Here is a 13,535-nt window from a genome sequence, read left to right as displayed (position 1 = left end):
GACAAATATGCCGTTCCGCGCCAACTCCGGTCCGAAGACGACACACTGGATGAGGGTGCGCCTGGTAAGGAACCATCCTTGCGCTTTAGTCGGTGGGGACAAATTTGGAAACCAAGATCGACAAAGTGACGATAGAGATGAATCTCATGAGAGCGAATATGAGGAAAACATCCGAGAGGGTCACGGCGACGGAAGAACACATTGAGGCTTTGCAGTCGGCGGCGCGGTCGCTGGAGGGGAGGGCCCAGAAACTGGCGCACCAACACAAGCCCATGGCCCTCCAGCTGGACGATCAAGAAGGGAGGGCGCGCTGCAACAATAATCATGTGGTGGGGGTGCCTGAAGAGGGACTTTAGCCCTAGAGGTTGTCGCCTTTGTTCTCCGTGGAGCGGGCGCACAGAGCCCTGGTCCCTAAACCCAAACCCGAGGCTCCCTCCCCCGCACCATCATAGCCCGCATCCTGAATTATCATGACCGGGATGCAATCCTGCAAGCAGCCAGGGTTAAGGGTGACCTCTTGTACGAAAACAAGACCATCCGCTTCTTCCCAGACTTTACCTTGAAAATTCAGAGAGAGAGACGCTCCTCCAAAGGGGTAAAATGCGCTCTTCGGGACAAAGGATTCAAATACAAGATGTTCTTCCCGGCAAAACTTAAAGTCGTGGTGGGCGAGAAATCCTGGTTCTTTATGACACCTTAAGGGGCTCAGCGATGGCTGGACGAGGGCCATCCTTCGCCTGGCCGCCAGAGAGTTGACACGGGCTGGCAAGAGCCTAATCGCCAGTCCCCGGATTCCCTGAACGGATGTGGAGACAGGGCCAGATCCGTGTCTAGGTCTCGAAGATCGCGGTCGGTGAGCCCTGTTGGGGGAGGCCAGAGTACTGGAAAAGGCTGACTCTGATGCTATTATTGTTTTATTTTGATGTCATGATTCACACCGCAGGTATGGTGTCCGCTGCGATCGGGATCAGGATTGCTTTTTGTCCTTTGTGCATCGGGTGGGGGCCAGTGTGGAGAACACTGTGGACATATTGAACATTTGGACTCTCGCATGCGTTTGGGCAATGTTGCTTGCTCAGCGGGAGGGTTTTGCTGTGGGGTGGTGCCAGGCAGTCCCGCGTTAGTTGCACAGTTACTGGGACGACAGGTGCTCTGCATTTGGGATGTGGGTGGTATAGACCTACAAGGCGGGGTGGCAGGGAGAGGAGTGCGTTTTTGTTGTTGTTGTTGGTTTTTGTTTGCATTGTTCGTATATGCTTCGAATCATGGGTTGTGCTTCCGATGGGGCAGGATTGGGAGGAGAGTTTTCAGGGATTCTGGGAGGTGGGTTGTGGGAGGGGCAGTTATTGGTCACGCTCAAGCAAAACTTCTCTATTCTGGTTGCATTGCATGTTTAGAAAGCACGGCAGGAACCTTATCTGTAAAAATGAGTCCGCATTAGGATAACAGTCTTAAGCTCCTTAGTTGGAACGTCAACGGGTTAGGGGACAAGATAAAACGAAGTATAGTGCTCCAATACATAAAACGACAGGCTCCAGATGTCGCACTACTCCAGGAGACACACCTAATTGGCAACACCTCCAAGGTGTTAAACAGATAGGGGTACAAACTGGTGGCACACGCCGGCTTCACCTCCGGCTCTCGAGGGGTGGGCATTCTCTTCAAAAACTCCTTTCCGTTCAGCATAAAACACACCTGGACTGACATACTGGGGTGTTACATGGCGATCTCGGGGCAATGGGAGGGTCACATCCTTACACTACTAGCAGTTCATATGCCACTGTGTCTCCAGACCCAGTCCTTCGAGGACCTGGGGGCTTTCATACTCTCCCTTCCAGAAGGACACCTTGTGATGGGTGGAGATTTTCAACGCAGTTGTATTGGGCCCATCTCGACTGATATCCACCTCGAAATATCGGCGTAGCGAGCAGTTGGCTCTCTAACTTCCTCGAGGCCTTCGGCCTCTCGTACCTCTGGCGGGTGCTCCACCCTGATCTCAAACACTACACGTTCTACTCCGGGTCACATCACACCTTCTCCAGAATCAATTATATGCTCATGCTCGAGCAACATGACACGACCATACAAGAAATCAGACATCTGGCAAGGGGCATCTTCGATCACTCCCCACTGAGGGCGCACTTAACAATAGGGGACAAAAGGGTATATTAACCCCATATCAACCCGTGGTATCTCCACAACCCCAAAGTCAAAGCCACTCTTATACAAACTCTCGACCATTACTTCCAGGACAACGAAGGCACAGTCGATTCCCCTACCGCCCTCTTGGAAGCTTTTAAGACGGTCATTAGGGGCCATGCGCTCTCGGCCTTAGCTGGGTCACACAAAGAAAAGGACAAAGAGATGACTCGTATTGATCATGACCTCCTCCGACTCGAAGAGGTGGCGAAGGAAGGGGAGGATCAGGACCAGGATCCATAACCTGCAACTAAAGACGATGGAATATAAAGCTGTTGCGACTGATGCGGCCAAAACTCTCGCAAGAGAGCGGGATGGACGATTATACGACCAAGGAGACAAAGTGGGCAAACTGATCGCATGGTTAGAGAAGAAAGAGACGGCAAAAAGACTGGTACCAGAGCTCAAGAGTAGCTCTGGCGCCGTATTGACAGAACCCCACGACATTGTGCTCGAATTTGCGAATCACTTCAGAAAGGTGTATCGGAGCAGCTCGAATCTACCGGAGGAAGACTCCTCTGCACTTCTTGTAGATATCCAACTACCTACCCTTACAGACTCAGACAGGCAATCTTTAGAAAGGGGACACTGACGAACAACGAAATTGCAACAGCAATAAGAAGTCTCCAGCCTGGGAAAGCCCTGGGCCCCAATGGACTGCCCATTGAACTCTATAAGCTTAAACCTGACAAGCTGGCCCCGTATCTTAGGAAAATGTTTGAGGACAGTAAAGATCATGGCCTATTCCCACGTGATCAACGCATCGCCACGTTGGTCACCATAAACAAGGAAGGGAAGCCGAAGGACGAATGCTCCTCCTATAGGCCCATCTCCCTGTTAAATACGGAACCCAAAATCCTGGCCAAACTGCTGGCGAACCGACTAAGACAAGTAATAGACAAATTGGTCCATCCTGACCAATCGGGCTTCATGTCAGACCGTAATACCTCGCTCAATTAGCGTAGGCTACACAAAGTGCTGGGGCGACTAGCCACCATTCAGGAAGACGCAGTAGTAGTCTCACTAGATGCCACCATGGCGTTTGATGCACTCGAATGGGCATATTTAATGGCGGTCCTCAAGAAGTTAGGCTTCAGCCCCAATTTCATTGGATGGGTGTGGCTTCTCTATGCTGAACCATTGGCCCAAGTGGTAGTAAACAACAAGGTTTCTGAGGTATTCACCCTTAGCAGGGGAACTCGACAGGGGTGTCCCCATTCGCCCTTACTCTTCGCCCTTTCCCTCAAGCCATTAGCGGCCTGGATATGGAAGGACCCCTCCATCAGGGGACTCAAGTGGGCGGAGGGGTGGGAAGACCGAATCTCCCTGTATGCAGACGACAGCCTCTTATATCTCGCCGCTCCCCAGAAGTCGCTGCAAGTCGTCCTGGATATCTTCACCAATTTTGGGAGAAACTCTGGCTATAGAATAAATTGGAGCAAGTCGCTACTATACGTTCTGCATGGAGATCCCCCAACCTTGCCAAGGGACTGCCCCATCCTGACAGCTGCAGATGGATTTAAATACCTGGGCATTTTCATCACAGCCGACGTTAAACTCCGCTATGAGCATAACCTTCTCCCCCCTTTACAGAGGTTCAAACGAGACACCACGACCTGGAAGACGCTGCCGCTGTCACGATTGGGACGAGCAGCGCTCTTTAAAATGATGACCATACCGCGTTTCCTCTACGCCCTCCAGAACTTCCCAGACCTACTTCCGCTTAAGTTCTTCAAAGACATCGAAAGCATCCAAAAGGATTTATTACGGGACGGCAGACCGCGCATAGCACTCCACAAACTCACGCTCAGATGGTATGACGGAGACATAGGGCTCCCTGACATTAAAAAATATTACTGGGCGACTCACCTCGCAGCCGTAAATCACTGCACTTACCGTGTTGGTGATGACGTGGGTTACAGAATGGACAAGTGGCTACTCCCAGGGGGCAACTTAACTAGGGCACTTTATTCTAGGCCCAACAAATACTCACTAACAGGACCAACTCGGTCCAACTCTGGCATACGGTCAACCATAGCTTAGGCTGGGCCAAAAGCTCACGCTCGCCACTCCTCTGTGGGACTCCGAGCGCTTGGGCTCACTTGGGAGGACAAGGGGCTTTGATAAATGGGACCAAATTTGTCTCTCCCGCATTGGGGATCTTTGGGTAGCGAACAGGGTGGTCTCATTCGCCTCACCCCAACAGACACACAAGTTAGCTGACTCGGAATATTTTAGATACCTACAAGTCCGACACTCCCTCTAAACTAACATCCCTACTGGGTCCTCCCCTCCGGAATCCTCTACTCTGGAGGACAGATTGCTAGATGGGTATTTGTCAGACAAAGCTCATCAACAACACCCCAAACCCCCTAGTATCATTGAGGGAGCGATGGGAGCGAGACGGCCTCAAACTAGATGATGAAGAATGGCAGGAAGCACTGTCCTCCCCTAGGGAAGTTGCTATCTCATCCAAACTGCGACTTGTCCAATTTAAAATTTTACACCGAATCTACATCTCCGGTCCTAGGCTGGTACTTATGGGTAGGGTTGACGACGGGCTGTGTAAGAGACAGTGTGGATTAGAGGGCTCCTTTATGTATATTTTCTGGGAATGTGCGATGATTCAAGACTATTGGAAAAAGGTACACGAATGTATGAGTACAGTCTGGGGAGTGGCAATTCGGCCAAAGCCAAGAGGTGCCTTCTGAATGTGTGGGAGCCCACAGACCTTAACAGCAAGGGCAAACATTGGGCGATTCTTGGCCAAATGGTGGCCAAACGAAATTTTGCCTGTCTGTGGGGAGCAGCTGCGCTGCCAACGCTGAGTGCCTGGAAGGCAGACATAGACTGGAGTATGATTATGAAAAAGACTGTGTATGTTGCACGTGGCTGCCCCCAGAAATGAATGGCTGTCTGAAATAATTGGAATGTATATCGTTGCAATATCTGTGAACCCCCTCTTGTCCCCTCCCTAGACGAACCATTATCGCCTTGATTTGCACAACTATTGAGCTTTTTTCTCTGCTGTGTATAACATTAAATGCCATGTATTTATTCGACTTTAAAGAGGGGTAGGATGGGAGAGTCATCAAATTTGATGGTTGAGAAAGAGATGCTGGTAGTTTTGATTAGGTCAAATAGTTTTTTAGGTCTGTTCTTGGCGCAGTCAAGGAAGGTTCTGAAGTGATCCGCTTTTTCACTAACAACATGCTTGTGGTAGCGTGATCTTGCTTAACCGAGATTACCAAGATTAGTGGTGGAATGGGATTGTCTCCATTGCTTCTGCAGGTCCCTCAGGTTCTTTCTTTCTTCATAGAGGGACTTATTGAACCAAGGTGCAGAAGGTATGGGCCTTTTCTTTTTGTTTTGTAGTGGAGCAACATTGTGTATCACGATGGAAAGCGTGGAGAGGCACTGGGTAGTCAAAACATTGACATCAGAGTTTGGGTTGAAGGCTGGAAGTGCCTTCATGGCTTTGTTACAGTGTGTGCAAGGTCTATGATTATGGTGTTGCGAAACCAGGTAGTAGCCCTGTTAAGTTGGCCTCGGGTTACAGAATGAGATGGGTGTATCGAGAAGGGGATGAGGATGTGGTCAGACCAGTCTACTGGCATAGGATCAGGCGCATGCATACATGGTGTGCGTGCCTACAAAATTATGCAATCACTGCATCAGATCTCCTTTATTTACTTTTGTTTCCTTTAGCCATGCTGTACAAGATCAGAAAGGTGCGAACTATTGGGAGCCAAAGCTTGTTGAATTGGGCTGCACATTATCACCTCACAGCTTTAAGCAAATCAAACAAACACTATTACAATGTATGTTCAGGGCCATATACCAAAACAAATATATATATCTCCATCCATTTGAAGGCAACACCCTGTCTTTTCATTGCCATTTGTTGGAAATGTCTGTCTTTAGTTGTGTGAGTGTTGCGGGTTGTCCCTATTGTTTGTTCTCGAAGTGGAATGGGCAGATTTTACCCCTGCTGTGACTTCATATATGTCCTCTAGTCAGTTTGGTTGCACTTCACTGCTCAACAATTAAGTATTCAGAGGAGTACAGCGATGTTCACAGAAAAGAGCAGGGTTGCAGTGGTCATAGAAAACCATGAAAAAAGGCAAACCGATGCTTTTAAAGTCTGTAATTGTCCTTTTAGATTTGTCTGGCATAGAAACTTTCATCCTCAGCCTAGTCAGCCTTGCCCAGAGAACCTGACCGGGGCTGGGGGAAGCTAAAGCCCTTTCAGCCCAATAGGCGTTACACATCTGCTTACCAATAAACTGCAGGTCTTTTCCCACAGCTGGCCCCTCTCACCTTGTCATGAGGGTGACTTTTAGCTAGTCCCGACTTTTCATCCAGGTGTAGTACAAATGTGACTTTTTAACCTGAACTATTACGTGAAATGTTGAATTTGTACAAGTCTCAGTAGAAAAACATGCTATTGACTAATAAGCCAGCACTGACTGATAGTCCCAATCGTGATATGGGAGGCCCTTCGGCGAATATATGTCGTTTCTACGCATTCCGTTGCACCGCATGCCTTTACCACGCATGCGTTACAACGAAATGTTTTTTCTTCGCATTGCCCTTACCTCGATCTTGCCTTTACCCCGCTTTTTCGTTTTTTGGGGGGAGACCCCCCCCCAAGCCCCCATGCTTCTTTTTTTTCCTTTTTCTTAGGTCTTCGCCGATACTAACGAAGGACTGACGCTTTTTTTTCCGACCAGGAAGACGTTTTTCCGTGATGACGTTGCTTGCGTGCTAAAGACGTTGTTGAAGCAATACGCGTTGTTTAGACGTTTACGAGGTAAGTGTACCGTTGTAAACGTATCGCATAGAAAATGCTTCGTGGTAAAGGCTGTTTCTCCCTTCGGCAGTTCAGTCTATCTTAGAGTGATGCTTATGAAATTTCAGTCACGACAAACTAAAATAGTGAATACACAGGAATTGGCATATATAATTCACCAGGCTTGCTTAATCGCCTATTAGAAACCACTTTTCAGTCGGCATGACAGAGAGTACTCAAGAGAATAGACTTATGATGCCTCACAGATTCTCACCTGCCACAGTGAATGCATAGTATTTGAGACGCAGTGAGGTCTTCTCGGTTGTCGCTGCCAAATTCTGGTCTAGATTTCCTCTAGTGTCTCTTTCTTCCACCTCTCTATATGACCTGCTTTTGTTGCTGTTTTCCTGTCTTTCTCTTCGTTCATGCTTCTTTTTTGCATTTCTCTATTTCTATTGATGAAAAGTAAATCCCAGTCAGAAAATTAATGTAGCCCACCCTTCATTGTAGCACTGTGTCGTTACTTAACTTTGTAGCAACCTTTTGTGGTGTTTATTTTTTAAATGTTTGACCATTGATCCCAATAATGTATGAATTACGAATCCAGTGGTGTTGGTGTGCTTCATGTTAAACTTAATGTTTGATTTTTGGCAATGGGTTAATTATTGTGCCCCCAAGTAACTAAATTGTTATTCAATGAACCCGAATGAGCCATTGTATTTTTTAAGAATATATTTTACCCAGATTCCTATGGATATTCGGTTGCTTCTTTATGGTTTCATTTTAAACCAGCAGAACTTTCTAGGCTGAGTTTGTAATAGTGAGAAAAGTGAGGCCACAAGCCCCAGAATGCAAAACGTTGTTGGCTATAAAGCCATGACTGAATAAAGGTTGAAATTAACTGCTTCAGATTTCACTGTCTTGCTTGCTTCACAGTTAAAAATTGTGTTTTTTTAAAAATCTTTATAACAATTGTTATTTTTTTTATTCTGTTTAACAGGTAAAAGATTAACTATGTCTGGTTGTATTTGGAAGATAATTCTTATTTATGAAGTGGTTCTTACGAAATTGAGTTGCATATTGTCAAAATGAGCAGTTGTGCAAGCCGTTCCCTCTTGAGGGCTATTGGACAAGTTCAGGTAGTCAGGCCTTCACTGGACCACAGTGTCACTGGAATTTCTGCAAACGATTGCCTCAGGAGAAAACTACATTTGTTTCAACTAGGCAACACATGGACACAGCTTTCAAGAACAACTTCTTATAAGCATTGGACATTCGCTCGTTTTTTGCATGGAGATAGACCAGTGGGTAGTGTAGAAGACAGAAGTCCAGAAACAAATACAGAACAAAAAGACACGAGTGAAAAAAGTGAACAGTCAGAGCAGGTTCAGATTCCGGAAGCAGTGTCTACTAATTCTGTAAATCGATTTCACCTCACAATCCCTAAACGAAGACAGTTTGCTTCAAGGCAAAGGTTTGCAAGCTCCTTGGAAAAAGATGCAAATATCGAGGAATTCAGCAATCACATCATGCAGGAAGAAACCCAGCTACAAGATTTTTCTGTTGCTCTACGAAAGTGCACTTCTCCCTCAGATGTGCTAGACCTTACAAACCACTATTCCCTATCTTGGAAGCAGCACAGCAACTGTCTGACTGCCATGTGGGATTCAACAAAGAAGATGTCTGAAGAGAAGAGACGGTATGAGCGCACATTGATGTTTGAGCACCCAGCTTTTGCACAGTTGTGTCTCCGTGTCTCACAAGAAGCTGGCAGGATGACCCCTGATGATTTGGTATACAGCTTACATGCGCTGCTTAAGTTAAAAGTGTCTCAGCGTGCAAGAGTGATTGAAACTCTTTTCAGGCATTGCCAGGTAAGAATCATTGTCTATTGTTTTTAATCTTCTTGATAAATATGATGTTGCTCTACAAAAGTTACCTTTTTCAAAACGTTATGGTAGTTTCCTTGTGAATTGCTTGTTTAGCAATGTAAATTCTACATTAAATTTCATAATAGTTATTGTTTATTAAAAAAAACAAAAAGTTACCATAGGCTGTGATGCAGGTCAACAGTATTAGAGGAGAAACATTTTTGGGAGGAGCCATAGAAAAGAGTGGCAGGGAAGAGCAATCTGAAGCCAGCCTATAAATTAGATTCTCACATGTTTCCCTGAGTATTAGCAAGGCAAATGAAAGAGCGGTGATTGCTAAGTACTAAAGCTGCAGTCACGAAAACTGAGTTGTGGTTATTGAGATTGGGAATGGCCTGACAGAAAAGTCGAAGATTAAGGTTGGACTCTGAAAGGAAGCCCTTGGGGTTGTTTGTATATCGTTGTATCCCAAATGTTAGGTTCTGGTCATATTCACTGAATTAAAGAAATGTCTCTAGAAATCTGGAAGAGATCAAACAAGACGAAATTTAGATCTGGCTGAGTTTCTCAAGGAAAAATGGCGATTTAACATGACTAATTACCCCAGACAGCATGCCAATGACTCTTAGTTTTCTGACTCGGCTGTAATCTTTTTCAAGGAATAGGTAATCATTGTGTTGATGAGGTTGGTCTGATGAGATCATAATTTGTCATTGATTTAAAGAAAACTCAGTAGTTAGCTGCTGTTTAAGATTCATAGATTTAGACAATACTAACTGAGAGGCCCATTACGATGGTACCAGGAACCGACCGCCGAAGGTGCAGCGGTCCCGCCAGTGGCATTAGGATGCGTCTGCCACACTGGCAGGCGCATCCCGCATTTTTTACATTGCGGCGGGCGGTGCTGCGAGCAGCACCCGCTGCAAGGTAAAAAATGCATGTTGTGCATTTGAATGCACAACGTGGCAGGCACCACAAGGTGCCTGCCACCTTTTGCATGCAAATGTAGGGGGGTACCATAGGTACCCCCAAGTGCACCCCGAACACCCTGGGGGCCTGCAACGGGCCCCCTAAGGCAGAAACCGCATGCCTTTCCTTTGCCGCCACGGAAAGGAAGGTCTCCGCATTCATCCTAATATGGATGGCGGTGTCTTGCAGACACCACCACCATATTGGAGCCCCTCTCCACCCGGTCGCCTGTCCAACCAGCGGAAAACCGGCAGACGGTCTTCCAGTCCGCCGGGGTCCCCCCCACCATCGTAATGTGGTAGGGGAAATGGTAGGCGGGCGGTGGGAATTGGCGGGCGGATCACCACCGCCATACGGGCGGTGGCGATCCGCTCACCAACCTAATTGACCTCAGAGCTCTTTCGACTAAGACCTAGAAGAATGCAGTCAGCCTACCACCAATAGTCTCAGTCGGGGTCCTAGTGCTCTGTGAGTGATTAAAAAGGTAGCCATTGCCTTTTCAACTGATTTGTAGCATTTGTGAACTGTAGGCAGAATATTAGACCAAGTCTCATCTGTCAAGTAAAGATCCCAAAATTATTTCTTAATGGTTGGGTCTCGATTGTGAATACTACTGAGAGCATGTTTCTTAATGCGTTGTGTGGGACCTGAGCTTAGGATAGAGCGTGATCCAGTTAAAGACGGGTGCTAGTTAAAGGGTATAAATTGATTAATTTTTTGTGTCTCATAATTGCCTTCTTGGCTGCAAAGATCGAACAGCCTTTGTATTTCAGGAACAGCCAGTGGGTAATAGTGTTTAGGGTGAAGGCACCTATCTAAATCCACATATGCTAGTACTGGCCTAGCATGTTGATTTAATATCCTTCGTAAACTAAATCTGCTTCATCTGTTTGAGTAATGAAGGGTTTTCTGAGTCATTCAAAGCGCAAATGCAGAAATTGCTAAACATCAATGAGGTATAAACTCGCAAGGAAAATGGCATGGTTAAATGATTTATAAGGCAAATTCCTTTTCTAAATCCGTTTACATAGGAAAACAACTGGGACCATATTCATAGGACCTAGTCATTGAGAATCCATCTCACTGTATGGATTTTATGCCTTGTGCTCTGGTTATAATTAAATACCTCTTGCATATAGCTAGTGCCCCTTTAAAAACAGCATGGCATGATCCAGATTTGAAGATCCCCTGAGTCTAATAAGCTAATGGCAGTGTTTATGAAGAGAAGGGGCCACATTACTCGCTCAAGGCTTCGTCTTCGTGAATCATTGTACCCTTCCACACTTCAATCGTGATAAATAGCATATGCAAGTCTGTGCATCTGCTTTTATGTTATTTATGCACTGGGACCCTCTTACTTAATGTTTACACCTTGTACCATACAACAGTCTCTATTTGCCCTCTTACTAACTTTGATGCCTGAATAATTTTTACCAATGTGTGCGGGAGGAGTGTTGGAAATTGCCCTTTTTTCAGGGTTATCCCCAGACTTTTTGCTTTTTCCTTCTATTGTTTCCTGACCTGTTTGTGTTGGTTTTAGGACTCTGGGCACTTTACCACTGCTAATCAGTGCTAAACTGCATATGCTCTCTGTGTAAATTGTGTATGGATTGGTGTTTCCATGATTGTACATTTGGTTCACTTGTCAGTCCCTAGTAAAGTGCACTGAGTGTGCCAGGGCCTGTGAATCAATTGCTAATCGTGGGCCTGCAGCACGGATTGTGCCACCCACGTGAGTAGCCCGGAAAAGGTACCTCAGACCTGCCATTGCAGAGTCTGCGTGCAGTTTGTTACTGCCATGTCGACTTGGCCCGTGCACACACCGGCCAGTCCCTAAAACCTTCCCTTCTCTACATGTCAGACACCCCTAAGGTAGGCCCAAGGTACCTCTGTGGGCAGGGTGAAGTGTATGTGAAAGGTAGGACATGCCCTGGTGTGTGTGGCATGTCCTGATAGTGAATTACAGCCCATTTCGTTTTTCACTATGGCAAGGCTACCTGTTCCACATAGGACAGAATGGGAAGTTTATAAACATAACTGGCCCTGGGAACTAGGTGGGAAAATAAAGTTTAGTATGCCTGAGCTCAGAATCTAAAGATGCATCTTGTAGTGAAGGTGATTTTTACATTCTGTGTTTGGAAATACCACTTTTAGAAAGGAGGTATTTTCTTGCTCAGTCATCTGGTGTGCCTCTGCTGGAATGTGGATTGCCTGTCTCGGTTTTAGATGACAGAAGGCTGGGGAGCCGGATCGGCTCCAGATAGTCTAGGTAGGGTCAGGAAAGGGCTGAATAGACCTAGACTGCAATGGGGAAGTGGGAGGAGATTTCCTTGCACCTCAAAGGGCCTGGTCTGTCTCTGACAATGCCATCCCCACATCCTGCCAGGAAATCGCACCAGAGAAGGCAAAACTGGTTCTGTCTGGGCACAGACACTCTCTGCCTAAGAGATCAAAGGATTTTGGAATATAAATATTGGGGCCCAGACCCGTGAACTAGAGAACTCTTTTGGATCAAGAAGACTGCCAAGAAGAAGAGCTGGAGAAGCTGTGAGGAGGACCTACCAATTTTTTGTGTGCTTTGCTGTGTTGGCCTGCAGTGGCTGCTTCTGTCTTGGGCAGTGAAAGGTCTGGACTGAACCTTCTGCAATCTACTTTGTGAGCCTCTCCAAGGGCTTGAGGTAGAGCTTTCCCCCTGTTCAAGAAGTCTCAGGAACAACAAAGACTTCAAGCTCTTCTGCCCTCAGCACTGGGGACTGTGTGTTTTGTGCTGCAACAGAAGAAAAACAACTCAACGACGTCTACGACGCCGCTGCCGACTCTGTGTCGCGGAGGCAACGCAGCACCCCCACAACGCTGCACCGCGACCCTGGTCTCACCGACGCCTGCTGACGCTGTCACCGAGCCGCTGTTCGCACCGCGACCTATGGGCACCGCACTCCACACCAACTTCGCTTCACAATGACACCTTGGCACCGCAGAGTGCACCACCGCACCGCGACCCTGGTCTCCCCGACTACGCCTGCTAACATCGCCACCGAGCCGCTGCTCGCACCGCACTCCGCACCGCCTTGCTTCACGACGCCGCCTTGGTATCACCGATGACGCCGCTCCACGCTGAAATCGCCGCCTCTGCTTGCACTGTGGTTTGAGGGCATCGCTCGTAAAGTTACACGACACACGGCCCTCATCCCGCATCGCAGCCTTGGCCTACCGATGCCGGCGCCATCGACTACAGTTCGTCAGCCGACGACAGTGCTTCAGCAACGACGACGACGCTGCTGGCACCATGACCTGCCAGCACCGTGACGAGCACCGCCTTCATCTCACACCGCGACCCTGGTCTCCCCATCGTCGCCATCTGATGCCGCCACAGAGCCTCTGCCCGCACCGCGACCTGATGGCGCTGCACTTCGCACCGCAGCACCCGGCGCCTGCCAACGCCAGCGCTCCTGACTCCAACAGAAAGGAGATCGACCTGCAACGCGTGTGACTTCGAGGACCCCTACGACTCCTGCACCGACCTCCGGAACCGATGCCTGCAGATGCCGTGTTTTCGGAAGCTCAACCAGAGGTCATCGACGCCCTGCATTTCTAAAAGGTATTGTTTGCCAGGTAGGTTCCTCTCCCACCCTCCTCCCCTCCCCCCCCCACCCCCCCCTCCCGCTAGAGCTCCATTTTGCCTTTTGTCCCCCGTTCTCCTGTGT

General features: G+C 47.7%; 1 protein-coding gene across 3 annotated transcripts in view; it reads left to right on the top strand.

Moving 5' to 3' along the window:
* FASTKD2 (FAST kinase domains 2) overlaps positions 1 to 13,535 on the top strand; it is a 307,901-nt gene that overhangs the window by 27,207 nt on the left and 267,159 nt on the right. For 2 of the 3 annotated variants that reach the window (XM_085648896.1, XM_085648894.1), the window contains exon 2: positions 7,992 to 8,865. In XM_085648896.1, coding sequence (XP_085505022.1) covers positions 8,080 to 8,865 — 786 coding nt within the window. In that variant the 5' untranslated portion in view covers positions 7,992 to 8,079. Of the gene's footprint in view, positions 1 to 6,932; positions 7,013 to 7,991; positions 8,866 to 13,535 lie in introns of all 3 variants that reach the window. The other variant, XM_085648895.1, reaches the window with a different exon arrangement.

Source organism: Triturus cristatus, chromosome 3_2 (genome assembly GCF_964204655.1).
Source record: "Triturus cristatus chromosome 3_2, aTriCri1.1, whole genome shotgun sequence".
Classification (NCBI taxonomy): Eukaryota; Metazoa; Chordata; class Amphibia; order Caudata; family Salamandridae; genus Triturus; species Triturus cristatus.
This window is presented reverse-complemented; position numbering and strand designations above follow the sequence as displayed.